Source organism: Artemia sp. Qi Xiang Cuo, chromosome 1 (assembly GCF_049724085.1).
Source record: "Artemia sp. Qi Xiang Cuo chromosome 1, ASM4972408v1, whole genome shotgun sequence".
Lineage (NCBI taxonomy): Eukaryota > Metazoa > Arthropoda > Branchiopoda > Anostraca > Artemiidae > Artemia > Artemia sp. Qi Xiang Cuo.
This window is the reverse complement of record NC_142794.1, coordinates 84,119,934-84,147,828: the sequence shown is the minus strand read 5'-3', so window position 1 is coordinate 84,147,828 and position 27,895 is coordinate 84,119,934. Positions and strand designations below refer to the sequence as shown.

General features: G+C 34.4%; 1 protein-coding gene across 3 annotated transcripts in view; it reads right to left on the bottom strand.

Moving 5' to 3' along the window:
• The window catches only part of ApepP (Aminopeptidase P), a 70,735-nt gene extending 43,226 nt beyond the window's left edge, over positions 1-27,509 (bottom strand). The window contains exons 1-4 of one of the 3 annotated variants that reach the window (XM_089087432.1): positions 27,463-27,509; positions 16,607-16,737; positions 12,481-12,649; positions 1,955-2,191 (exon numbers count right to left, since the gene is read on the bottom strand). In XM_089087432.1, coding sequence (XP_088943558.1) covers positions 1,955-2,191; positions 12,481-12,649; positions 16,607-16,720 — 520 coding nt within the window. In that variant the 5' untranslated portion in view covers positions 16,721-16,737; positions 27,463-27,509. The other 2 variants (XM_089087447.1, XM_089087440.1) reach the window with 2 other exon arrangements.
• Between the last annotated feature and the right edge of the window lie 386 nt (positions 27,510-27,895).

The window sequence follows — 27,895 nt, the reverse complement described above, 5'->3', positions numbered from 1 at the left end:
ACACTGGCTCTTTCTAAAGTGTTTGAGAGTTTTATTTTTGTATATTCATTTGAGAACATTAAAGATAACATAAATTCCCAAAAATCTGGATTTAAACCCTGCCATGGTACTGTTCATTATTTGATTTTATTGTTGGATACCACCCTTAAACATTTAGAAAAAGATAGAGCTTATGTTGATGCATCATTTGCTGACATAGTTAGGGCTTTTGACCATACTGATAATGTAGTAATGGTACGTATGTTGTCCATTTGTTGTGCGCTTGCTTTCTAGTTTTCTTTTTAAAAGATATGAGTGCGTCCAACTCCTTGATCTTGAGCTATCAGGATTTTTAAATATTCCTTACGGTCAGACACAAGGGACTAAATTAGGCACACTTTCATTTCTTAATGTGTTTAACCTTATTTAAAAAATAAATTCGTGAGCGTTTTAAAATTGCTGATGACTTAACTCTCTTATCACTGCAACTAAGCCCCCCGACTACCGAGCAGCCTGAATTGACGAGAACCTTTAAGGATCTAAAAGCTGCATTAGGAGAGGTAAAACTGACGGTCGGCGAAACTAATAGCTCTTATATGACCCTTTTCTTCCTAAAGATCAATAGCCACTCTTCTTATATTTCCCTACAGCCGACAAAGAAAATAGTTAAAATACTTGGTATGCTTTTGGACGAAGACTTAAAATGGAATTCACGCGTTGACTGTATGACTTAAAAATGCACCGCATTTTTACATTCCTTTTCCAACCCGAAGAAATTTGGTATGCTAACTGAGGTTTTAAAGTTTGTATACTGCAGCTACATTAGACCTTCTCTTGAGTATGCATGTCGAGCTTGGCATCCGGGTTTGACGAAAGAACAATCAGATAGACTAGAGATCATACAAAAAAGAGCTGTAAAAATTACACTTGGACACAACTACTCAACATATGATGATGCATTGAAACAACTCAACTTGAATTCACTTGCGGGTCGTACATATGAGCTGCCATATCGACTTGATTTAAATTGTTGGAATCCCCCAACTCATCATGGTTTATTACCCAACCTTGAGAGCCCCCCTACTCAAGGATATGTCACTAGATTCCGACAAATAAAAAAGAATTGTCCACCTTTAATGACTTACCTAGCCTCTAGTAACGAGAGATATTGCAAATCGTTTCTTCCTAATTTAATAACATTAATTTAATAATAATATTACTTTGATAATAATAATATAATGTTTAGTAATAATATTACTTTTGATAATAATATAATAATAATACTTAATAATATTAAGTATTTTAATAATATTACTTAGGCAAATATTTAATGTTTGATGTTCACAGATAAATAATAGTTTATTTCAGGTATTTGCCTGTGAGTACTTTTGAATGTACTCACATTCAAAAGCGAATGTACTCACATTCAAAATCATTTATATTTTTAATATTCTGATATATTCTGTAAAAGCGGTGACTATTTTAACCGTAAAAATTAACCCTTGACATATATTAATTTTATTTATGACTCATTTTAACCTATTGACCTCGAAGAAGCTCGCTGCTTTAAATATTTATGTTGTTGTCTATTTGTTTTGATCCTTGTTTTGTGTCTTCTTTTGTGAACACTGACATACTCATGTTAGCTCCAGCTACTGTAGTGAATAAATATATTCCATTCCATTCTACCTCCCAAATACCTTGTTGTTCGGTTAAAAAAAAAAAAATTCCGGTTTTCCAAGCATCTATGGCAGACATATTACGGTAAAAAAAAAATTCAAAGAAAAGAAAAATCTTGAGAAAACATTGACTGTACAATTTTTTGTATCATCAATGTTATTACATGCACGAACAAATTGAATTATACATCTGTTAAGCCATTTAAAACATTTCTTTTTCATCTCAAGCAACACTGTACCCATTAATGTTTTTTCACATGTTTTTAGATTTATGTGATTTTAAGAAAAACACAAACCTGTATAATGGATTTCAAGCGGGCTGATAGGAAAGACATCAACACCAGGACGATCTTCCCAAATAGCGTCAACTAAGTTTTTATCAACAGCCACAAGCTCCTGCCCATATTTACTAACATCATTCTCCAAATTCTCCCAGGATGAATGGGTCATAAGCCAGGGGTCGGCTCCAATTCGCGCTCCAGCTGGCAAATTTCTACCGATCCATTCAGTGTACGATACTGAATCAGCAATCCCTAGATTAAGAAAAAAAGAAATAATCATTAATATTTAGATGCACAGCCAGGGCAGGGTCTAGGGACTTCATTTTCCAGAAAAAAATGGAATTCTTTTTACTTTCATATTATTGTATTGTATCGGATTAACGACGCTTCTTGACTACTAAGGGCCTTGTGTCCACTCTGAAGTATTGCTACAGCTGGGCTCGACCCCTGGGCCGTATTACCAAGCTCAGATCGAACCCAGTACGCCACCAAAAATAATTTTATATTATTAGTTCCATTCAGCAATAATAGGAGAGCATTCAAAGAGCCAAACATAATCTTTTTTTTCGATGCAGAAGCTATAGGAATTCCTAAACTGATATTTGAAATCTAGTAATAGAAATTAAAATTTCATAATTTTACAGGTGAGCGAAAACAAGTTTTAGGCATTATATGACAATATTTTTCCTTTAATCAGAACCTTTAGTAATTTACGCCAGTTACAACCTTTCATTTTCGGTACATCATATTTTATTTAGCATGACCAAATTGAATATTAAATTTTTACGCAATATCAGATTTACATGTAACAAATTAAACCCACCTTATTCAGCCAACCATATCTTTTACAAATTTTTCTTTTTCAGTGAAGAATTGAGTCCTAGTATCAAACACACAGACTTAGTCCTGATATTAAACAACCAGAATTTTCCACTTTTTATCTTATACCAGGCCACTTCGTACAGAAGGAGTTTTCGTAAAAACTTCAAAAGGGGCTCATTTGATTGGAAAATGGAATGGCTTGTGTCCTTTTTAATAGTCAAAAGTGATTGGAAGGCAACTAACACCCCTTTCACGCCGACTATTTCCCCAAACACATCCAATCAAAATTTTGAGATAGCCGTTTTTTTAACGTAGTTGAAAGATCTAGAAATTAGGTCTTTGAGGAGAACAAACCCCCCACACTCCTCAGGTCAAGGGTTGTAAGTTATGCCCTGGGGGCATACAAGGTTTTTATTGAAAGCGTTGTCGTAGAAACTTCAAGAAGGGCTCATTAAATTGGAAATTGAAAGGGCTAGTGTCCTTTTAAATAGTCGAAAGTGATTGCAGAACAACTAACCCCCCTCTCAAGCCAACCATTTCCCAAAACACATCCACTCAAGATTTTGAGATAGCCATTTTGTTCAACGTAGTTGAAAATTCTGGAAATTAGATCATTGAGGATGACAACCTCCTACAACGCTCAAGGCGAGGGTTGTAAGTTATACCCTGGAGGCAAATAAGGTCTTTATAAATAGCAATGCCGTAAAAACTTCAAAAAGGGCTCGTTCAATTGGAAATTGTAATGGCTAGTGCCGTTTTTAAGAGCTAAAAGTGATTGGAGAGCAAATAACCCCCCTGTCACGGCTACCATTTCCCCAAAAACAAACAATCAAAATTTTGAGATATCCATTTTGTTCAACGTAGTTGAAAGTTTCGGAAATTAGGTCTTTGAGGGTGATAACCCCCTCAGAGCCCCAGGCCAAGGGTTGTAAGTTATGCCCTGGGGGCATATAAGATTTTTACATATGGCGTTGTCGTAGAAACTTCAAAAAGGACTCGTTTGATTGGAAATTGAAAGGGATAGTGCCCTTTTAATAGTCGAAAGTGATTGGAGGGCAGCTGACTCTCCTCTCACGACCACCATTTCTCCCAACACATCCAATCATAATTTTGAGACATCCATTTTGTTCAACGTAGCTGAAAGTTCTGGAAATTATGTATTTGAGGATGACAAACCCCCACACCCCTCAGGGCAAGGGTTGTAAGTTATGCCCATGGGGAATATAAGGTTTTTATAGAGAGTTTTACTATCGACGCTTCGAAAAGGGCCCATGTAATTAGAGATTCTAAGGGCTAGTACCGTATTTAATAGTGAAAAGTGATTGGAAGGCAACTAACCCCCCTCTGACACCCACCATTTCCCAAAACACATAATCAAAATTTTGTGACATCCATTTGTTAAAGCCAATTGAAAGTTTTGGAAATTAGGTCTTTGAGGATGATAACCCCCCTCCCTCCACACCCCTCAGGGCGAAGGTTGTAGGTTATGCCCTTGGGGCATATAAGGTTCTTATAGAACGTCTTGTCGTAGAAACTTCAAAAAGGCTCAGTCCATTGGAAATTGAAAGGGCTAGTGCCCTTTTTAATATTAGAAAGGGATTGGAGGGCAGTTGACTCCCCTCTCACGACCACCATTTTCTCCAACACATCCAATCAAAATTTTGAGACATACATTTTGTTCAACGTAGCTGAAAGTTCTGGAAATTATGTATTTGAGGATGAAACTCCCCTCTCCCACAACCCTCAGGGCAAGGGTTGTAAGTTATGCCCTTGGGGCATATAAGGTTTTTATTGAAAGCGTTGTCGTGGAAACGTCAAAAAGGGATCATTCAATCGGAATCTGAAAGGAATACTGCCCTTTTTAATTGTCGAAAGAGATTGAAGGGCAACTAACCCCCCCTCTGACGCCCACCATTTCCCAAAACAATCAAATTTTGTGATATCCATTTTGTTGAAGGCAATTGAAAGTTTTGGAAATTAGGTCTTTGAGGTTGATAACCCCCCTCCCCACACCCCTCAGGGCGAAAGTTGTAAGTTATGCCCTTGGGGCATATACGGTTCTTATAGAACGTGTTGTCGTAGAAACTTCAAAGAGGGCTCATTCAATTAGAAATTGGAAGGGCTAGTGCCCTTTTTAATATTAGAAAGGGATTGGAGGGCAACTAACCCCCCTCTCGCGCCACCATTTCCCCAAACACATCCAAACAAAATTTTGAGATAGTCATTTTTTTCAAAGTAGTTGAGAGTTAAAGAAATTAGATCTTTAAGGATGACCCCCCCCTCAGCCCTCAGGGTAACAGTTGTAAATTATGCCCCGGGGACATATAAGGTTTTTATAGAATGCATTGTCATAGAAACATCAAAAAGGGCTCATTCAATTGGCAATTAAGATGGCTAGTTTTTTTATTAATTAATAGTCAAAAGCGATCGGAGAGCGAATGCCCCCTCCCCACGCCCATAATTTTCCCAAACACTTTCGATCAACATTTTGATATAGCCATTTTGTCCAACGTAATTGAAGGGTTCGGAAATAATGTTTCTGAGTATGACACCCCCCCTCCCCCTTACAACCCTCAGGGCTAAGATTGTAAGTTATTCCCTGGGGGCGTATAAGGTTTTTATAGAAAGCATTGTTGTAAAAACTTGAAAAAGGGGTCATTGGATTGAAGATTGAGAGGGTTATTGTCCTTTTTAATAGTCGAAAGTAATCGGAGGGAGAATCACCCCCGCCCCATGCCCATCATTTCCCCGAACATTTTCGATAAACTTTTTGATATGACCATTTTGTTCAACGTAGTTGAAAGATCTGGAAATTTTGTCTTTGAAGATGACAACCCTCACCCATAGCCCTAAAGACAAGGGTCTTAAGTTATACCCTCGGGGCATATAAGGTTTCCTATAGAAAGTCGTGTCGTACAAGCTTCAAAAAGGGCTCATTCGGTTGGAAATTGAGAGGACCAGTGCCTTTCTTATTAGTCGAAAGTGATCAGAGGGCAAATGCTCCGCCCCCCTCCTCCCCATGCCCATAATTTCCCCAAACAATTACAATCAAAATTTTGAAATAGCTATTTTGTTCAACGTATTAGAAAGGTCTGGAAATTATGTTTTGAGGATAAAAAATCCCCCCAGCCCACAAGATGCCCTAGGGACATATAAGGATATATAGAAAGCGTGGTCATATAAACTTCGGAGGTGGCTCATTGGATTGGTAATCAAACACTCTAGTGCTCTTTTCAAGAGTCAAAGTAATCGGGGGGGAGCTACCCCTCCCCCCACGCACGTCGTATTCTCCCGAAGTGCATCTAATACAAATTTTTGAGATAGCCATTCTATTCAAAATAGTCTAAATATCATATAACAAGGCTTTAGGGTTGAAACGAACCCCAGAGATTAAGGGCAAGGGCTGTAAGTTATTCCCAGGGGGTATTTAAAGGTTTTTATGGAAGTGATGGTTGTTTAACTTTAGAAGAGGCTCAGTCTTTCTCCCTGAAAAACACTATGTCAATATAAAACGAACAGAGATTAATTAAAAAAAAAACTTTCCACAAATTAAGTTTTTCGAAAAAAAGTAAAGAACTCCATTAAACCAAATAAACAAGAATAGAATCAATCTACCAAGCATACAAATACCACAAATCAGTATCAATAAATAAATGAAACCCAAAACAAACAGAAATTAAAATAAGTCAAACTCAAAGCGAGCGAAAATTAATCTGAGTAGGGTCCTAAACTCTATGCTTTCTAAAAGACAGAATATAATTTGTACTTTACTGAAAAAATTCTTTTCAATGTTTTCACTTTTATAACTTTAAGAAATCAAAAATTAATAAAGATGTTAAGGAATAAATATCAGCATATGTATACTAAACTGACAATACCCATTTTTTCTCAGTAAATTCATTTGAATTTTTCAGTAAAGTACAAATTATATTCTGGCTTCTAGAAAGCATAGGGTTTAGAACCCTACTCAAATCAATTTCTGCTCGTTCCGAGTTTGACTCTGCTATTTATTTTAATTTCTGTTTGTTTTGGGTTTCATTTATTTATTTCTGTTTGTTTTGGGTTTCATTTATTTAGTGAAAAAAAATATAAATGTTTTTACTTTTATAACTTTATTAGATCAAATAATATTAAGATTTTGATTACTAAATATCAGTATATGTATATTAAACTGACAATGCACATTCATTTGTATTTTCTTCAGTAAAGTGCAGATTATGTTCTGGCCTTGGGAAGGCATAGGGGTTTTGAGCCCAACTTATGTTAATTTCTGCTCGTTTTGAGTTTGACTCGGTTATTTATTGTAATTTCTGTTCGTTTTGAGTTTCATTTATTTATAGATGCTGAATTGTGGTAGTTTCACGCTTGGTAGATTATTTGATTTGATTTTGCTAATTTTTTTGTTTAATGGAGTTCTTTACTTTTCTTTGAAAGACTTACTTTGTGGAAAAAGTTTTTTAATAAATTTCTGTTCGTTTTATATTGACATAGTCTTTTCAGAGAAAAAGAAAATAATACTTTAAATCTTTCCGTTTTTTTTTAAAGATTTATAGTTTGGTCTGTTATTTATATGCTGGAGAAAAAATTTCAGAAATTTTTAACAACATACACCCTCTTAAAAATCTGGACCCAAATAGAAGTGTTTAATTTAGTTTCATAACTCGTCTAGTTGACCTGAAATGGAAAACTTGATGCCATTCGCAAAAAAATCTGTTTACTTTCTTTGATAGCTTGGATACACTTACGGTATTTTGATTTGGTTAAATTTTAAGAACAGAAGCAGCCCCGAGAGTTTGAACATAATACCCTCAGTCGTTCATGGGATACTGCTGAGATGCCTTATTGGGTATTAGCATTAACACAGTGCATTTTGATTAATTTTATGGTAACATTTAGTTTTTAAACATAAAGTCAAATGGGAGGGTGGGTGTGGGAGGGGGATTAGTTTTCCTCCAATCACTTTCGACTATTAAAAAGGGCATCAGCCCTTTCTATTTTCAATCGAATTCGAAGTTCCTACGACAACTCCTTCGATACAAAGTGCCCTAGTCTAAGCAACAACAACAACAACAAAATAATACATTATACCCACATCGATCTTTACTATAAAAATGTCAAGCCTTCCAATCACTTTCGACTATTAAAAAGGGCACTCGGCCTTTTGATTTCCAATCGAATGAGCCCTTTTGAGTTTCTACGAAAACACTTCCTTATAAAAACCTCCTCTATTATCCTCTAAGACCTAATTTCCAGAACTTTCAACTACGCTAAACAAAATGGCTATCTCTAAATTTTGATCGGATGTGTCTGGGATAATGGCGGGCGTGACAGGGGGGTTAGTCTTTCTCGAATCACTTTCAACTATTAAAAAAGGCCCTAGCCCTTTCAATTTTCAATAAAATGAACCCTTTTGAAGTGTCTACGACAATGATTTCAATAAAAACCTCATATGTCCCAAGGGGATAACTTACAACCCTTACCCAGAGGGCTGGGGGGGGTTGTCATCCTTAAAGACTTCATTTCCAGATCTTTCTGCAACGTTGAACAAAATAGCCACTGGAAATTTTCATTGGATGTGTTCGGGGGAATGATGGACGTGAGCGGGAGTTTAGTTACCGTCCAACCACTTTCGACTATTAAAATGGGCACTAGCCTTCTCAATTTCCAATTGAATGAGCCCCTTTTGAAGTTTTTACGACAACTATATCATTAAAAACCTTACATACCCCCAGGACATAACTTACAACCTTTGCCCTGGGGATTCTGGGGGGTTTGTCATCCTTAAATACATAATTTCCAGAACTTTCAACTACGTTGAACATAATGGCTGTCTCCAAACTTTGATTGAATATGTTTGGGGTAACGGTGGGCTAAAGAGGGGGGTTAATCACTCTCCACTCACTTTCGACTATTAAAAAGGGCAGTTTAAATTTCCGATCCAATGAGCCCCTTTTGAAACAACTTTCTATATAAACCTTATATGCCCCCAAAGGCCATAACTTACACCCCTTGCACTGAAAGCTTTGATGGGCTTATCATCCTAAAAAACCTAATTTCCAGAACTTTTGAGTACGTTGAACAAAATGCATATCTCAAAATTTTGATTGAATGTGTGTGGTGAAATCGCGGGTGTGTGAGGGGTGTTAGTTGCCCTTCAGTCACTTTCGACTATTAAAAGGGCAATAGCCCTTTCAATTTTCAATTGAATGAGCCCTTTTGAATGTTTTTAAAACATCAATTTCAATAAAGACCTTACATGCTCCCAGGGCATAACTTAAAATCCTTGCCCTGAGGGTTGTGGCGAGGATGGACTGACATCCTTAAGTACCTAATTCCCAAAACTTTCAACTATGTTGAATAAAATGGCTATCGAAATATATTGATTGTATGTGTTTGGGAAATGCTGGGCGGGAGAGAGGGTTTAGTTGCCCCCAAACTACTTTAGACGATTGGAGAGAACCCTAGCCATTCGATTGTCCAATTGAATGCGGCCTTTTTCAAGTTTGACTTACAAATATTTCAATAGAAACTAATTTGTCCCCAGGGCATGACTTATAACCGGGTCCTAAAAGACTTTGAGGGGAAAGTAAACCTAAATGACTAGATAGTCTCAAATTTAAGAAGGTGGACCAAAATGGCTATTTAAAAATTTGAGGGGATGTTTGGGGAAATGGTGGGCGTGGAAGGGGTGTTGGTTGCCTTCCAATTACTTTCGACTATTAAAAAGGGCACAAGCCATTTCAATTTTTAATCGAATGAGCCCTTTTTGAAGTTTCTACAACAACGCTTTCTATAAAAACTGTATATGCCCCCAAGGCATAACTTACAATCCTTGTCCTGAGGGCTGTGAGGGGGTTGTTATCCTCAAAGACCTAATTTCCAGAACTTTAAACAACGTTGAACAAAATGACTATCTCAAAATTTTGATTGAATGTGTTTGGGGAAAAGGTGGGCGTGAGAGGGGGGTTAGTTACCGTCCAATCACTTTCAACTATTAAAAAGGGCACTAGCCTTTTCAATTTCCAATCGAAAGAGCCTCTTCTGAAGTTTCTATGACAACGCCTTCTATAAAAACCTTATATACCCCCAGGGCATAGCTTACAACCCTTGCCCCTAGGGTTGTGGGGGAGTGTCCTCCTCAAAAACATATTTTCTATCTGGAAATCAACTACGCTGAACAAAATGGCTATCTCAAAATGGCTATCTCAAAAATGGCAATTTGAAGGAAGGGCCTTGTAGATCATCAGTCACCTCCCCCTTGAAGTTTAATGACTAAATTCTGCATAATACTGTTACAATGATGGCGTTATTCGAGGGATTTATATTCTGCTTCTTTTGCGGATGATACTTCTTCGTAAAGCCTTAGGAATTTCTTTGAAAAATATTACTGTTGCAGCGACAGCTGCAACCTAGTGAATAGCGAACCACGGCCCATAGTAACCAAAAGCTTAAAATCATCTTTAAAAAAAATACCCCGAGGAAAAGGACTGCATCTGTAGCCGATTCAGGAGTGATAACTGTTATTTCGATTAATCTTAATAGTAAAATATTCTATTGAAAACAAATTTAAGGGAATTTTGAAGGGTAGGAGGATCTAACTCTAAGTCTGAGTAAGTAAGGTTTATTACTTTTTTTTAAACCAATAAACAAAGAGAAGTTAATTGAAAAACCACCAAGTTTTTCTGATGAAAGTAAAGAGTTAAGATGAAAGTTAAATAACACAGTAATAATTGCTTCCCAGTTTATGCAATATTGGTTCAAATAAAGTGACATTTAATGTTACTTCAAATTTATAGAATTCTCAAATTTATAGAATTCTGGAATTTTGAAGGTAGGAGGATCTAAGTCTGAGTAAGTAAGGGTTATTACTTTATTTTTAATACCAATAAACAAAGAAAAATTAATTAAAAAAAAAAGTTTTTCTGATGAAAGTAAAGAGGGAAGATGAAAGTTAAAATAAACAGAAATAATTGCTTCCCAGTTCATGCAATATTTATCTGCAATATTGGTTCAAATAAAGTTACTTATAATGTTACTACAAATTTATAGAATTTTGAAAAACTAGCGCTCTATTAAAAGCTTACTTGAGGTTTTGAGAGAACTAAACTTTTATACTAAATTTTACTGATTTCATAGTCAGTGAAAGATAATTCAGAGCTTATAAATTAGTCTTTTATTTTATGCAGAGTACGCTACGAATTTTGTACTCCTAATCGTATTTTGTGGCGTCAATTTAGTTTTTACTGAAAAGCGCGGCTTGTCCAGAATTCTAAAAATTCAGGGTAATATTGCGAGTGAATTTATTTGTGCCAATATTGCAGTAAAATATTGCATAAACTTGCGAAACAATAATTTTGTTTGTTTTAAGTTTCATCTTCTATTTTTACTCCCTCCACATTTTTTAAATTAACGACTAAAAGAAATATGACATTTTCGTTGTGGAATTCCCAAGATATATTTGTATTACGTAAAATATACAAAAACCCTCTGCCTGTTGTTATTAGGCTTTCAATTGATTTATTAAAGAAAATAATTTGCAACCTTTTATATGCATTGATTCTACCAATGTCCAATAGAATAGTCCTGAAATTGGGGTTTCTAATATTCAGGAAAAAAATGATACTTTTTCATGTACGACGTGCGCATTTGAGGATCAAATTATTTTGGTCAAATTTTTATTCATATAGCAAGTATTATGGCCGACAAAAGACCTTTGTGCTTATTATTTCAATTGAACCCAGACGTTTAATTGTTCATAGTGGTGATGCTCTTTCACGTAATATGCTGAGCACCAGACATGTTGAGATTCCAAACATTGTCCAAAATAAAACTGGGCTATCAAACACAAAACAAGAATTGAAAACGCGTGAAGTAGCAAAACTTAAGAAATTACGACTGAAGTGAAAAGCTAGAGCAATAGGCCTACTTGCGGTTGTTTATCTTTAACTACTTTTAGCAGCAGCGTTGGTTTTCATCAACATCCACTCCTCACTTCCTCTTGTAACTTTTGGTACAATTGTTTTGGTTTAGCAATACTTCCTCCAACCAACCATTAATTCACCACTAATTCCGCAATTTAGAGGATTTGCAAGGCTTCACATGATAGAGAATTACTCGCGAATGGGTCCCAGCGAAAACAATGCTTTTTTTTCATCATCCGCTGTTCCTTCTTTGAAATGCATTGGAAAACCGAAAAGGCGCATAATTTGTGATTGTTATTGACCATACTTATAGCCTAGGGATTTAAATCCACTACTTATGCATTATGAGTCATCTACTTCAACACTAATTCTTGCTATTCGTGGTCGTCCGTGTTTGCGATTTCAGTTAATATTTTATCATTGATTTCTTCTCGACAATAAATTGGATCATTTTTGGAAAAGGAATATGTAATAATCAGGAGACAATATGCTTAAGTCAAAGCACTAATTTGTTATTACTGGCGAAAGCAAACAGAAGACAGAAGCTTAATATACTTTGGATAACCAAAATTTCTAAGTACTTTGACAATCAAAAAAGACACATAACATGAAATAGACTTGCATATCAGGGAACATCAGTTGGAGGAGTCGAGCATAAATGTCAATTTGAAAAAAAAATTACCTTCAGCTAAACTTCCCAACCATATATCAGCCAAGTGTATAAAATAGTATAATTCAAAAAGGGTATAAAATCCCAATTGAGCATGGATTTCACGTTCATAAAGATAGAATTGTTACCTTCTTTCATAAGAGTCCAATTTTCATCCATTTCTTGGACTGCTTGCAAGAAATACCTTCCATCAGTCCAAAGACAGGCTTGATTTTCAGTAATAACAGCATAGCCACTGCTTCCAGTAAAACCAGTAATGTAATCACGTCGTTTATCTCTTGGTGACAAATATTCATTCTAACGGTAAAATTACGGTAAATAATAACGGTTAATATAGGGTCAAAATAATGGCTGCCTTCTAGGTCATCTTACAGGGTGTTGACGACTAACACTTATCACTATAGTACTTGGACAACAGGCAATACTAAGATCCCTTGTATGACTATTTGTAGGGGGGTCTAAGCTTTAAAATTAGGTTAAGTAAGGAAGGAAGGAAGCAACTTTACACTAGCCAGTTTAAGCCAAAACTAACTGTGAATATACTGGGTAAGTGTACAATTGTATAAGATTGAAAAGGACTAGAGTTAATATATACTAGATCTCTTTTCAGTTGATTTAGTTATGTGCATTAATCTTTTTTATTGTAATTAAATATACTATATTTATGGTTTCGTGTTTTACCATCCATTAAATATTTATAATCCATGTTTTCTTCTAGTTTTTTTTTCGCTCCCTTATTAATTGTTTGGCAGCATATTCTTACAAGCAAAGGTTTCGATAAGGGGTCGATTGTTTTTTGTTTTGTTTTTTGTATTTATTGATATATTATTTTTGGATAACTTAGTACAATACTATTAATACAAGAGGAAATAAAAAAACTACAGAGAATGTGTCTTTAGTAATGTTTCAAATTATATTCAAAATTTCAGACTTTAAAAATTTACAAGAAAAAGCTAATAAAAAAAATTAAAAAAATCTGAAATTTAAAGACAGGTTCACTTGTCTCTTATAGAATCAAATAAAAAAAAAAGTTTTTTTTAACAGAAAGTAAGGAACGACGTTAAAACTTTAAACGAACAGAAATTATTCCGTATATGATAGGGGCTGTCCCCTCCTCAGTGCCTCGCGCTTTACGGTAAAGTCTCACTATTCCACAACTCTGTTTTTTTAAACAATAAAAAACTTTAGCGAACAGAGCGAGGCGTTTACGAGGGGACAGCCACTTTCATATACGGAATACTTTCTGCTCGTTTTAAGTTTTAACGTCGCTCCTTACTTTCAGTTAAAAAAACTTGTTTTTTTATTTAATTTTCGAACTTTTTTGAATTAATGCAAGGTTTGATTTTGGCTCACCGTGTATTAATAATTAAAACAAATTGCATATTAATTGTAATAATTTTTTGTTAAATGGCTTTCTCGAGACTTGCTTAGTTCTATTTACCAATGTTTTTATTATTAAAAAATACACGTAAATTACGAATTAACTTACGTAACAAACTTCTATATTCATATATTTTTAAAACGTATATTAGGGGGCTCGCCCTCTAGTCAAAACCTCGCTCTTTAAGCTAAAGTTCGAATTTCGTTCCAATTCTTTAAAAATGACCCCTTAATCACAAAGGCCGTTATTTAGAATAAATAGCTCTTATGGAAGTACTAAAAAATCTTTGGCTTAAAGAGCAAGGTATTGACTAGAGGGTGAACCCAATCATACACTTAATATTTTCTGTTCGCTTTAAGTTTTTATGTTACTCCTTGTTTTCAGTTAGAAAACTTGTTTTTTTTATTTTTAATTTCTGATCTTTCTTTTAAATAGTGCTGGGAAATTTGACAACCCCTTACTAGCAAGATCCCTTCCCCCATGAAGACTTTCTTCATGGAAAGATCTTCCCAAATAACCCCCGACCCAACCACCCCCCTACTACCAGAAAAAATCACCTTTGAAACCCAATCATACACGTAATATTTTCTGTTCGTTTTAAGTTTTGATGTTACTCCTTATTTTCAGTTGAAAAACTTGTTTTTTTTAGTTTTAATTTCTGATCTTTTTTTAAATAATGCTGGGAAATTCGGCGCCACCTTCATAGTAAGGTCCATTCCCCCATGCAGACTTTCTTCATGAAAAGATTTTCCCAAATAACCCCCGACCCAACCACCCCCCTACTACCAGAAAAAATCACCTTTGAAAACGTCTGTATACTTCCTAATAACCAATACTATATGTTAACATTGGGTAAAGTTCATAACTTTCAGCCCTCCCCCCGGGGACTTCGGGGGATTAAGTCACCCTAAAGGACATACTTATCATATTTTCAACCATGCTGAACAAAATTGCTATCTCAAAATTTTGATCAGGTGACTTTGGGAAAAAATGAGCGTGGGAGGGGGCCTAGTTGCCCTCCATTTTTTTGGTCACTTAAAAAGGGCACTAGAACTTTTAATTTCCGTTCCAATGAGTCCTCCCACAATATTCTAGGACCACTGGGTCGATACGATCACCCCTGGGAAAAAAAAAACAAACAAAAAAACAAATAAACACAAATCCGTGATCTTTCTTCTGGCAAAAAATGCAAAATTCTACATTTTTGTAGATAGGAGCTTGAAACCTCTACAGTGGGGTTCTCTGACACACTGAATATGATGGTATGATTTTCATTAAGATTCTATAACTTTTAGAGGGTCTTTCCCTCTTTTTTCAAAAATAAGCTAAATTTTATCAGGCGTGTAACTTTTGATGGGTAGGATTAAACTCGATGAAATTTATATATTTGAATTCAGCATTAAAATCTGATTCTTTTGATGTATCGATTGGTATCAAAAACCCGTTTTCTAGGGTTTCGGTTACCATTGAGCCGGGTCGCTCCTTACTTACAGTTCGTTACCACGAACTGTTTGATTCAAATACTAGCCTACTTGTATCACAGGAATGACCGTACTCCTCTTGATTCATTAAATTATGACAATGGATGAAAATTCCCAGACCATAACTTTAATTGACGGTTAAAGAACTTAAGGGATTATAAGAATCCTCACTATATCTTTCTAAAACTAAATAACAGTAAGCCTTTTAAATGGGATCTGGTGGTAAACCCCCCCCCCTCCAGCCTGACAATTCCACCCCGCACGGCAAATACACTCCACCCCCTCCGTGGAAAATTCCCCCGCACACCAAATTGAGCACCCAACTATTTAAATAATAACTATTCTTTTTCAAGAGTGTAATTTAGCTGTTCACAAGCCAGATAAATCCATTTTACGAATGTTATTTACATATAACTTCTCATAATGTTTTGTAGTATCCATATCAGAATATAAATCTATGACAAAATCTCAAATATCCTGTGCATTAATAGTAGTGAAGCTTTGATCTTGTGGGAAGCTGCCAAGAAAAGCAAATCAAAAGCTAAGAGGCTCAACCAGAATGATGAGGTTCTGATAATCCCTCTTAATCCCATGTGTACTCGAATACTTCCAAGCCACATTCCGTGTCTTTTCGCTTAATCATTCATTCAACAAGATAAATCAGGAATATGCCCTCAAGCAGAACTTTGGCATAGAGTTCAAGCTTGAATCTGATAATAATAATAATTGAAAGTAAAAAAAAAGGTGCCTCAAATGTCTTGATCAGATGTCTTAATACCCATTTATATAAACCACTCGTTCAAACATACCACCGCCTAAGGAATGTCCAAAGGCACTGGTGCCCATAAGCTTAATTTGTGGAGGGGGGGGGGTAGCTGGTCTAATCGGCCCTTCCAATGATGTACCATAGAAATCTAAAAAAAATATAAATATAAGGCAGCATCATTCAGCCAGGGGGGGGGGCGCTGGAACCCCCCTCTGCCCCCCCCATATGGGCACCCATGTCCAAAGGTCTCTTTGCAAAATTTAAATGTGCTTAAGAAAAATCAATTAAGATACAAATCATGAATGATTTTCCATAGGTGTCCAGACCTATGGGTTGGTTACTCAAAGAGCTCAAATTATTTTTTCCTAGATTTTTTTTAGGCAATATGATACACTATTCAAGGAAAAACTATTCTTGCCATTCCAAGACCAGCTCAACTGAGCTCCCTTTCTTCGAGACAATTGACAAAAGAGAACTAAATAAAACCAACTGAGAGAAAAACATATTTAACAAAGTTATTAGTATATCCAGGCCTAAAAATATAATTCCTTTTGGACATTCGATCCCTTCATGTAACCAATTAAAAAATTAAACATGCATAAAGCAGTGATATAAAATGAACTTACATGATGTGAGTCAAAACCAGGTACAATGTAGGCATGTAGTGTCTCAGGAACAAAGGCCAAATTTTTCATAAGTTTCCGAAGATTCCTTAGAATATGTGAAGTATGTTTAACCATTTTTATCACACAGCAACCTGAATATCAAAAAAGAACTAACAGGTCACAAAACAGTTTAAAATATATTATCAAAGCAAACCTGCATATAAATTATATTGCTTCTAAACTCAATATCAACAAATAAGGCGGAGAAAATTCCCCCCCCCTCTTGCCCCAAAGAAATTCTGGTTATTTCAGCAGGATTTAGTCTATGTGAAATTAAGAAAAAACAATATAATTTTCTTAATCAAACGATGTTGCTTATTGTCCTTCTATATCTGTCAAATTTAGAGCAGTATTTCCTCCTCCAATCTCTAATCCTAATAACTTTCTTTTTTTAACCACCCAAATGCTTATGAGTAATTTAATTCTGCCACAATCGTTGTTTTTCCCCTAAATTATTTTTACTAATATGATTATTCTCTTTTTGAAAGTCTAAGCTGTTACTTAAATGACGTCTAAATCTCTATCAAGCTTATCTCTGTTTCTACCTCTATAAAATTATTTCTTGAATGTCATTTTGCCTCTTTATTGCCAAGTGTCCATTAACACTAGAAAAAGGGTCGAACATCTTCACTCTACAAGGCAGAGATAAGCAGAGACTCATGAACTTCAAAGATCAAACATACAGATGGATTATGATAGTCATTACTTCCAGTGAGTTTCAACAATTTGGTCATGCTTTTTGTTTGTCCCAAATTAATCCTTATTAATCAATAGCTAGGAAATTAATAATCAATAGCCCTATGACATACCCCTCAACATTCTATAAAGTTTCACCTTAATACCCTTAGCCTATCCACATACACACAGAATCAAATATTTCCCCTTTTACTAATGATGAATCATACATGTAAACAATAGGGAGATTACATAGTTTATAATCCTTGCCCTGGGGCCATGGGGGTGTGGTATACCTGGAAGTATAGCTTCTAGACCTTTTGACTAGTTTGAACAAAATTTTGATCGGTGTTGAGTAGAGGGAGCAGCTAAAAAGAGAAAGGGGACTTGATTACCCTAGAATTTCGAAAAGCTAAGAAAGTGAAAGAGGCTGTCACAAACCCTTGTCAACTTGTCAATTATCCAAAAAAATAACAACATATGAAATCACTCTTTATTAAAAGTGACAGCAGCTCAGATGAGGTTTCAGACTTGAAAGATGTTTCAGAATCCATTGAAACAGATCCAAAGAAAGGTCCTTCAGTTCAGAGGAGCCCTCCTTTTCTGCTTTACATGTTGGCAACTTTCGTTTGATTCTTGAAAAAGAAACAACAAAGGGGAAATACCACAGTATTGGGAAATCATTTCAATACTTACAGAGGAACAAGAAGTACAAGTTGGTATTTCAAAAGAATTGCTTCATTCTTGAAGTATGTCCCTACTTATGTTCTGTACTGGTAAAGTTTCATTGCTATCACAATTCTCTTGCCAAATCCTGAGCCATCAGGACAGACTAAAAGACAAGCAGGAGATTTTGTGATTCCTCTTGATCTATCAGCATTTGATATTCTGTAAACATATGAACAGCGTTTTGTTTTAATTCTTTTTTTTTTTAAATTTGTAAGTCTTTCTCCTATTTTTACTCCATTATCTCTATTAAATAGCTTATTTTGTATTAAAAACACATATTAGGGTCTTTCCCAAGCATGGTTACCACTTGTCCCATCTGTAGAGCCTCATTCCATACTTGGGAAAAAAGAGGGGAGGCTGTTGAAAATTATGCTTAGGCCTATCCTTAAAAAATGACTGAGCTTCCAGTTTTAAATCTTGGGAATAACTTACTTAGTTAATGCAAAAGATGCTGAAAATTTTATGTTGCCGTGTCACAAAGCATGAGGAAGTTGGAGGCAAACACAAAAAATTGCCCCAAGTACAGATACTCTCCCACTACTAAGCCTAAATGCACTATGTGCATCCAGTTTATCAAAAGATGAATCTGTGATATTTAAGAACAGCTGAGGGTGTTGAGTTTAAACTTTCAGGACATGTTGGGAAAGGGGAGGGGGGTTGAAAAGTGATTGGAGGGCCACCAACCCCTTCCCATAATTTTTTATTACAATCCCTCTAAAAATGTTCAATCAAAATTTTGAAAGACATATTGTTCAAATAGTCAAAAGCTCAAATAACTATGACTATGGGAACAACAGTGGCCGGCGTTTACCCCCACCCCTCCGGCGATTACTCCCCATGTAAAATACCCCTCCGGAAAATACCCCCGCCCCCTGTGGAAAATAAGGCTTTCCAAATTTGAGAATTTTATTTGAGTTTTTTTTCCATAGGGGGAAGAAACTTTGGTACTTGTGAATTACGTGTCACTCACTTAAGTTTACGCTGTGTAAAACTCGAGAACAAACCGGTTTCTTTGTTAGTTTCTTTCATCTTAGCATTAGACAAGAAAAGGACAAGTGACAGAACAGATGGGAAATACGGTATATAATTTGGGTTATATATTTGCACATAAGGGAGACGGAAGTGGTGGTAAAGTATTTGGACTGTTTGAAGTCAGAAAACAATTCCTTCTAGGTATGGCCACTAAAAAATTACAGAAGAATAGCGAGGTATCTGGAAATTTTGTTAACAAAAAAAAAAATCCCAGCATAAAGTAAATGTAATGTTTCATTTAAGTGTTTTTTCCAAGTGTTAAGTGTTTTTTTTTTTCAATGACTGATTTTCCAAGTTTTAAGTACTGTTATTTGGTTAACGTAGTCTTTCATTTAAGTGTTTTATGATGATTGCTGACCAAAGTTTATGTTATTTGTGCCTTTCATTTATGCTATTTTACTATTTTCACGGCCATATATTTGGCTTTAAAATAAACTTCTCTATCTGTCTATTTAATATGCAGGATAATTGTACCAAACACATTGTGCATGCAGACCCGTTATGCTTTACCCCCCCCCCCCTCTAATATGCAAATATATTTCTAAAGTAACGAAAAAACTGGTGTAAACGCCTAGAACCGGGAATGACATAGCCCCCTCCAGGTTTGGAAAGGGATGCTGAACACAATTAAGTTTCCCATTGTTTATGTTCAAGGTTGGCTATTGGGGAAAGGTGGCATGTTTGATCTTGTGCCTTCAAAAATGCTAAGAATATTAAGGTAAAACTTTTGAAAAATGTTGAGGGAAATGTCAAACAAAATCAAAGCACACTATATGCGGACGGGTTGTCATAAAGACACAAAAGCAAAATTTGAAGAACAGCTTAAGTTATTATGTTGCAAATTTAAAGGTATGTTGAAAAAGGAATGAAGGACAGCTCCCCTCTTGCCTTTTCAGATTATCTCCACAACACTGATAGATATCTTAAAAAGCCATTTTGTTCGAAATAGTGAAAACGTCTAATAGCTAAGCCTCTGGTGATGTCATGCCTATGCAGCCCCCAGGGCAAGGAATTCAAATTTTACATGCAGAAAGGGTATTGAGGCAAAATTTCGGGAAGTTTTGAGGGGTATGTTGAGCTAAATCAAAAGAAACTATATGTATCCTAGTTATCAAAAAGACCTATTTGCAATATCTTAGGATCAGGTAAGGGTATTAACTTGAAACTTTCAGGGCCACTTGAACTACTGCTACTATTGCGGCTGCAAATGAGAATGGTTGTGACTGCAACTGCAACAACTTGTAGCTGTGACTACGATTACTTGCACCTACTACCACATTTATTTGTGTCTATTTTCAAGAAATGTTGAGGGGGATGTTGAATTAAATTTTAATGTTTAAAAAAAAAACACTTTGATGTTTTGATACTTCAATGGAAGCACAATGTTGAAAAAACAACCAATATCAGAAAAAATAAAATCCTATAATAATTCAAACTCAAAACGAACAGAAACTACTATTAAAGAACAAATGAAACCCAAAAACAAGCAAAAATTAAATAAACAATACTACCAAATAAACATACAATAGGTGCTAATATAAATGAATAAATAAATCTTAAAACAAGTAAAACTTAAATTGAATATGCAAATCAAGCTTAAAACAAACAAAAATCACTAAAAACAAGAGTTTGGCTTGCTGTTTACCTTCTCTAACTGTAAAAATTTAAACCCTACTGCAGCATTTGTGCTTTACTGAAAACTATATGTGTCTTGAACAGCCCTAGAAAAGAACTAACAAAATTAAACTGATATAAAAAAATAATGATATAAGTGCTGACAGCTCAGCAGCTCAGGATTTCATTCCACTGTAATTTCTTTTTTATTGTCAATGTCGCAATAAGTGCAAAAGAAAATAATTGTTATATAATTTGTTTTCAGTAAAGCGCAATGACACAGTAGGCTTTAGACTTCTACAGTAGGCTTTAGACCCTACAGGAAAGGGGGCAGTAGCCAAACTCTTGTTTGTAGTAATCTTTTTCAAGCTTGATATGCATATTCAATGCAAATTTTACTTGGTTTAAGATTTATTTATTCATTAACACTAGCATGTGTTGTATTGTTGTTTGGTATGATTGTTCATTTAGTTTCTATCTGCTTTGGGTTTCATTTATTCTTTAATAGTCTTTTTGGTCATCTTAAGTTTTAATTATTATAGGAACTTATTTCTGCTGATCTTAAGTTTAATTTGGCCTTTACTTTTATTTGAAAAACTTTTTAGAAAAGTGCTTTTAATTAACTTAGAGCACAAAGCTCTATGTGCTAAGAGTCTGTTTTAAGAAGAATTTGGTCAATTTTTTTTATTTATTCATATATTATTGAGATGGATGAGAAATAGACTTACTTTAAGAATGAGAATTTCATACTGAATACAAATATAATATTCATTTTAATTGCAAACATATTTTAACCTCCCTGCTCCCTAATAGTCAAACATATGCCCTGAATGGCAAATACTTGACCTTTAGAGGGGTGGGTAAAGTTTCTGTTGCATTGCTTTTATGCCATTAAATCAATCTGAATAAAAGTGACATGTAGAACATTCATTGCATATATACAAATCAGGGTTGGCTTATATATTTGAACATTACGGTAAAGTAAATGTGTAATGGAATTGGTTGTTACATTTGGATCCAGGATAAAATTCTGATTCCAAAAGTAAGTCTATTTCTTAGCTACTTCAATTGGCACTCCTTGTTTACCATTAATTAGCCAAATTAGAAAGGGAAGTCTGCCTATAAAATTCATGGATGTACTTGCACATTCGGGGGAGGGGGGAGAGTAAAGCAATGTGCTTTTAAGAATGATAGATTTAAGGGTGTTAATACACAATTAAGGCTATTGAGAAGGAAACACTTTAAAATTCAGAAAATAATTTTGAAAATCATGAAGTATTTACTAATATTATATTTAAAACCACTTTTTTTGACTTTATCACTGCCCCCCCCCCCATATACATTTCCTATACATAAAATTCTTGATTTTGTAGATGTTGTTAAATCTATTGGAACCAAAGATTTACATAACCCAGAAATGGAAAATTGCATGGGAAATGTACAATTTGGGCTACATGGTTGCACATTACGGGGGATGAGGGTAAAGCATAGTGAAGTGCTAAGGGTGTTAATACACAATTAAGGCTATTGAGAAGGAAACACTTTAAAATTCAGAAAATAAATTTGAAAATCCTAAAGTGTTTACTAATATTATCTCTAACACCACTTTATTTGACTTTATCACTACCCCCCCCCCCCATATACATTTCCTATACATCCAATTCTTGATTTTGTAGATGTTGTTAAATCTATTGGAAACAAAGATTTACATAACCCAGAAATGGAAAATTACATGGGAAATGTACAATTTGGGCTACATGGCTGCACATTAGGGAAGGGGGGGGGGGGATGGGATGAGGATAAAGCATAGTTAAGTCTTTTAGGAATGATAAAAATAAGCATTTTAGGATTTTTTAAAAGTTGTTTTCAAAACTGTTAAGTTTTTCCCTCTCAATAGCCTCACTTGTGCATTGAAACCAGCATTGGAGTTGATTGGAAGGGGGGAGGCATTTGGATGCTCAGTTATTTGGAAAAAATCTAGTAGTAATAACTTTAAAACTGTTGCTTGTTTTAAGTTTCAATTTTGCTCCAATGAATCCCTTTTACTTCAATTTCAGCAGATATTTTTTTTCTAAATTAATCCATGATCGTTTTAATATATAAAAAAAACAGGGGTCCATTACACTTCCTAATTTGTTTTGTATTAACACTTATGCCCATATACCACCTTAGAAACTTTCAATTCTGCACCATAGACCCCTGAGCTTTATCATCAAGAAAATAGGCAAGTCTATTGAATGCCAAAATTGCAAAAATGTTCTAGACTTCCTGTTTTGCAACATTTGCCCATGTTGATTTTGTCTCCTACTGTTTAAGATTCTTTTACTCCCTAAAATGTGCCAGTTCAAGATTACATTTTCTTGTTTTCAAACAAGATTACATTTTCTTGTTTTCAAACTTTAAAAGTGGATATGAATACACCATCTACATCTACAAATTGAACAGAAATGGAATCATTGAAAAAAAGGAGGTAGATATACAGTGAGTATAATTTGGGAATGAACAAATAAAAACATCATTGAAAAAGAAAATAGGACTTAATGCTTTTTATAATATTCATTCTATAACTAGATATGTCAAATCAGTTTGTTTTTGATCATAGAAGTTGGTAGGGAGTAGAGGGGTATCAGTCTGGGAATTATTTAACTGTTTTTATTTTTACTTCCAATATCTAATCAAAACTTCAATAATGCTCCAAACTGGTCTTATTTGTAATTGAAATGCCTAATAAACACTGATAGCATCCTTTTTTTACATTTTAGATTCACATACTAACCTATTGAGAATTAACCTATTTATTGTTTCTATTTATGATACCATGCAGAATTCTCATTATTTTTGCTTTTCTATATATTTCTTTCAATCCCCTCCAAAAAAAGAATGGACAGAAATATGCAAACAATTATTACTGAAAAAAATCATATTTCATTTAATGTCAGTGCTACTTTTGGGACATATTCCTCAATATAAGTATAATTTTCTCACATTTAGAAACTTTGTATGCACATATAAGTGGTATCAACCTAAAGCCTGCTCTTTTTCTATTGTTATCAGTTTTAACATACAGTACTGAGAGACCAAGCTTTGATTGGTGAAGGGAATTTTATGCATAAAAATGATATTCAGTGTTTATTATGTTTTGTAGACAAATGTTTTGGAATTAACCAAGTAGCATATTTTCTAAATAGTGCCTTTTCTTCATTATTGCTTGATAAAAAATGTGCTATAGAGGACTTGGGCCAAGCAAATGACAACTTTACCTTTTTTCCATTGGGTATCAGTGTCCATTATAAAATAATTTCCCAAAAGTTTTTACACATCTTGAAAACACATTAAGCTTGTATTTTTCATTAATGTTCTAACACTCCTTTCCTCTGAAGGATATTCAACTCCCCTTGACTCCCTAGATGTGGATCCACTCTTACCTCACCCAAATAAAAATTCTAGAGCTAAAGCCCTGGATACAAGAGTAGGTATTAAGAAAATTAAAGTAGTTTTAAGATGTGTTATAGCATTTCCTTCTGAGGGGGCTGACCATTATGCTAGAACTGAAAATATACCAATATTTTTTATAGGTTATTAGCAATGATAATTAGAGAGCCATTAGATCAGGGAGAAAAAATAAGGAGATTAGGGATAACTTTATCTTTCTGTAACTAGGCTGGTATTGACAATTTGGAAAAAAAAAGATGCATTGAGTGATGTGTTCATATTCTACCTGACTAACTGATTACCATAAATTGGAGCTTAGGAAAATCTAAGAATTTTTTTTTTGTGAAGCTCCAGAATTGATGATCAAAGTTGTTTCCATTGCTATTTAGTGACCAGGTGAAGTTGGATCATCAGTAGCTTCCTAACCGAGTTTACACTCTCTTGAGGATCCCTTACCATCCAGTCTTTGTTTGAAAATGTAAACATTTAAATTTTGTGGAACATTTTGAGGAAAATAATTGAGTGTAGACTTTAGTTAGAGTAGACTGCTTAACAAGTTCAGCCAATGACCTCTGGTTCTTTAATTAGGACCAACAAGAGCAAATAATACTGGGAGTGTGTTGACCTACATTAACTTGTAGGTTAGAATGACATCACCTTTATTCCTCCTGTAGGCATATATAAGCATTGGGAGTTTCAGCTTAGCTAGCCTTGCAGGGTAAGAAACTTCCAACATAATAGATATCATTTTGGTGGCATGTCTTCCAAAACTTTTATATTTTTTTTTAAATACAGGTAGGCCTGAGACATTCCAACTTGAGCTTGGGTTGAACTAGTCCTTTGCAGAGAAGGCAAATGACTTTGGGGGAGTGGCAACAACACATATATAGATTGCTAACTTTATGCTTATTTTCATGTTTTCATTGTTATTTTTACAATTACCCCCCCCCCTAATGGTCTCACATAGCCCTAGGTCCTAAGAGAAACCAAACAAAATGATGAAATTCTTATTTATGATGTGCAGCAGGTATCAATAAATCATATTTGCTTGTGTTTTCTCATTTTATCTTTATTTGAATCAGTTTTCATCTATAATAATGTTAGGCTACTTCTTTCTACATAGCAAAAAGCTATTTGACACCATTAGCAGGGGGCTGGGGATGAATTGTCAAGAATACAAACCTAAAGGAAAAGAAGCATAAGACCAGCAATATAAAAATGTGTCTATTTTTGTTCTCCTTCTAAAGAGGCCCAATTCTAGACCTTTGACAAATATAGTTGTTCTTTCTCATAACAAATTTTTTGTGATTAAATTCAATCAAAATCTTAGATTAAATTTGTCAAAGGTTTACTGTGTCTGTGTTTGGGACATGTTGTTTTTAGCTTCCTTTAAGATTATGTTTCCAAGATTGTATAACATTTTCTAAAGACAGGACCCAAGCTTTAAATGCATGGTCAATATTAGGCTCTACTTTTTTTCTATCAGTATATTTGAAATTGTGAGTGTTGTACATGGTTAAAATATTCAAGCTGATATTATACTTATACTGATATCAAGACAATTTTGGGTAAATTTGCAATGGGCCACATAACTTAGCTAAGATGAAGGTGAAAACATCACTTGATGTCTTTTTTTATGCTTCTCTAATAATTCAAGAATTGCTTCTGGGGCTAGTATCATCTTGAGCCCTCAAAGGGGCCCTGAAGGTATTTTATATGAATAATGAAAGAGCATAAACAAACATTAAATGATGTTTTCACTTTCATCCTAGCTACATTATATGGCCAACTGCAAACTTACCATGAAATTCATCCACCCCCCCCCTAATGTGCAAATATGTACCCTGAATTGGAATATAGGCCTACCATGAATTGTTGACGGCAAAGTTTCAAATTGCAAAATTCAGCACTAATTTTGTTGGCAGAATTAGAAAAACTTGAAATGGTAGGAAAATGTTTTATATTTCAGCTGCCTAATAAATGAGGATTGAATTGTTATAAATTAGTATTTTTGGAATATGTTACTCTGAACAACTTATTAATAAACTAGTGATATGTTTTTAACCACTTTTCAATAACTTAACTAGCATTGATAACTTCTCTGTGTGGTTACAAATATGAAATACCTTTTAGCCCCTTTTAAGGGCTCAAAATGCAACTAGCCCCAGAGGTGTTTGTTTAGCCTTGGTACACCTCATAAGGAGACATGTTAAGAAAACAATTCTTACTTTACTATTCTTTACTTTAAAATATGTATAATGATCCTAGTTCTTATATTATCCAAAGGGAGAGCCTTTATCATCAAGTGTTTCCTCTAAAAATCCTCAAAAGAGAAAAAGTTTCCAAATATCACCACGTTTTTAATTCAATGCTTAAGTCTTTTGAAATTGCCAAAGTAAACTGCTGCCAAATAAGTTATATCTGGTTTGTATAGTTCAGCAGCCTGTAGCAATAGATAATGCAGTCTGGCACCTTTATTGGGAAAAAAGGTTTTCCAATAAAACTCGGCAAGATATCCAAGCATATGTTTGGCTGGTTCTCCCATACTTGGGAATCACTTCTCGCATTGAACGCCATAGATGTTCAATATTTTGTGTGTGGGCCCTGGTCACAGGGTCCACAAAATTCAATGAATGGTTGACAGTTAAGTGTTGAAAACCTTGCATGCCTATATAGCCTACCACTACTTTTTCTTTAAACACGTTTTTTGACACACGTGCTAAACACTATCTATAAAACAACTTATTTGCCAGCAGTTTACTGCGGTAATTTCAAAAGACTTAAGCATTGAATTAAAAATATGGTGATATTGGGAAACTTTTTCTCTTTCGAGGATTGTTAGAGGAAACACTTGATGATAAAGACTCTCCCTTCGGATAATATAAGGACTAGGATCATTACACATATTTTAAAGTAACAATTGTTTTCTTAACATGTCTCCTTATGAGGTGTACCAAGGCTAAACAAATACTGCCCCAGAAGCAATTAGCCTATTGAATTATGAAAGAGCATAAAAAAGGCATCAAATGACATTTCCATTTTCATCTTAGCTAAATTATGAGGCCCACTGCAAATTTAACCAATTTTGAGACATCAAACAGTGAAACAATCTACTTTCTAGGTGGTATGATAAGACATTTTACCATCAGGCTATTTGCCTTACAAAGGATGGATTAGCTGTCTGACTACTGGCTATCTTACCACAGGCTAGTTGAAATAATTTTTGGGAGTTTTAAGCATTCTGCAAAATTTACGAGCCAACTAGGCCTAGCCTAAGAAACTCAAATAAGTTAACACATTCTTCAACTCAATGCAAGCAGGTCTTAGATAAACACCTTGAATATATCGTTCTTTTTTCAAATTTCTCTGCTTGAAAATCAAAGATAATAGCAGGGTTGCCGAAACAGCAGAAATAAATTACCTTTTTCCTGTAAAATGGACTTAAAACGTGCTTGATTAAAATAAATGTTTTAAAAAACTCCCTCTGACTCCCACCATTTCCCCAAACACATTCAATCAAAATATTGTTAATATTTTATTATTATAAATAAAATCAAAATTTTATTTATATATATATATATATATTTTAATAAATATATATATAAATATATATATATATATATATATATATATATATATATATATATATATATATATATATATATATATATATATATATATATATATATATATATATATATATATATATATATATATATATATATATATATATATATATATATATATATATATATATTTATATAAATA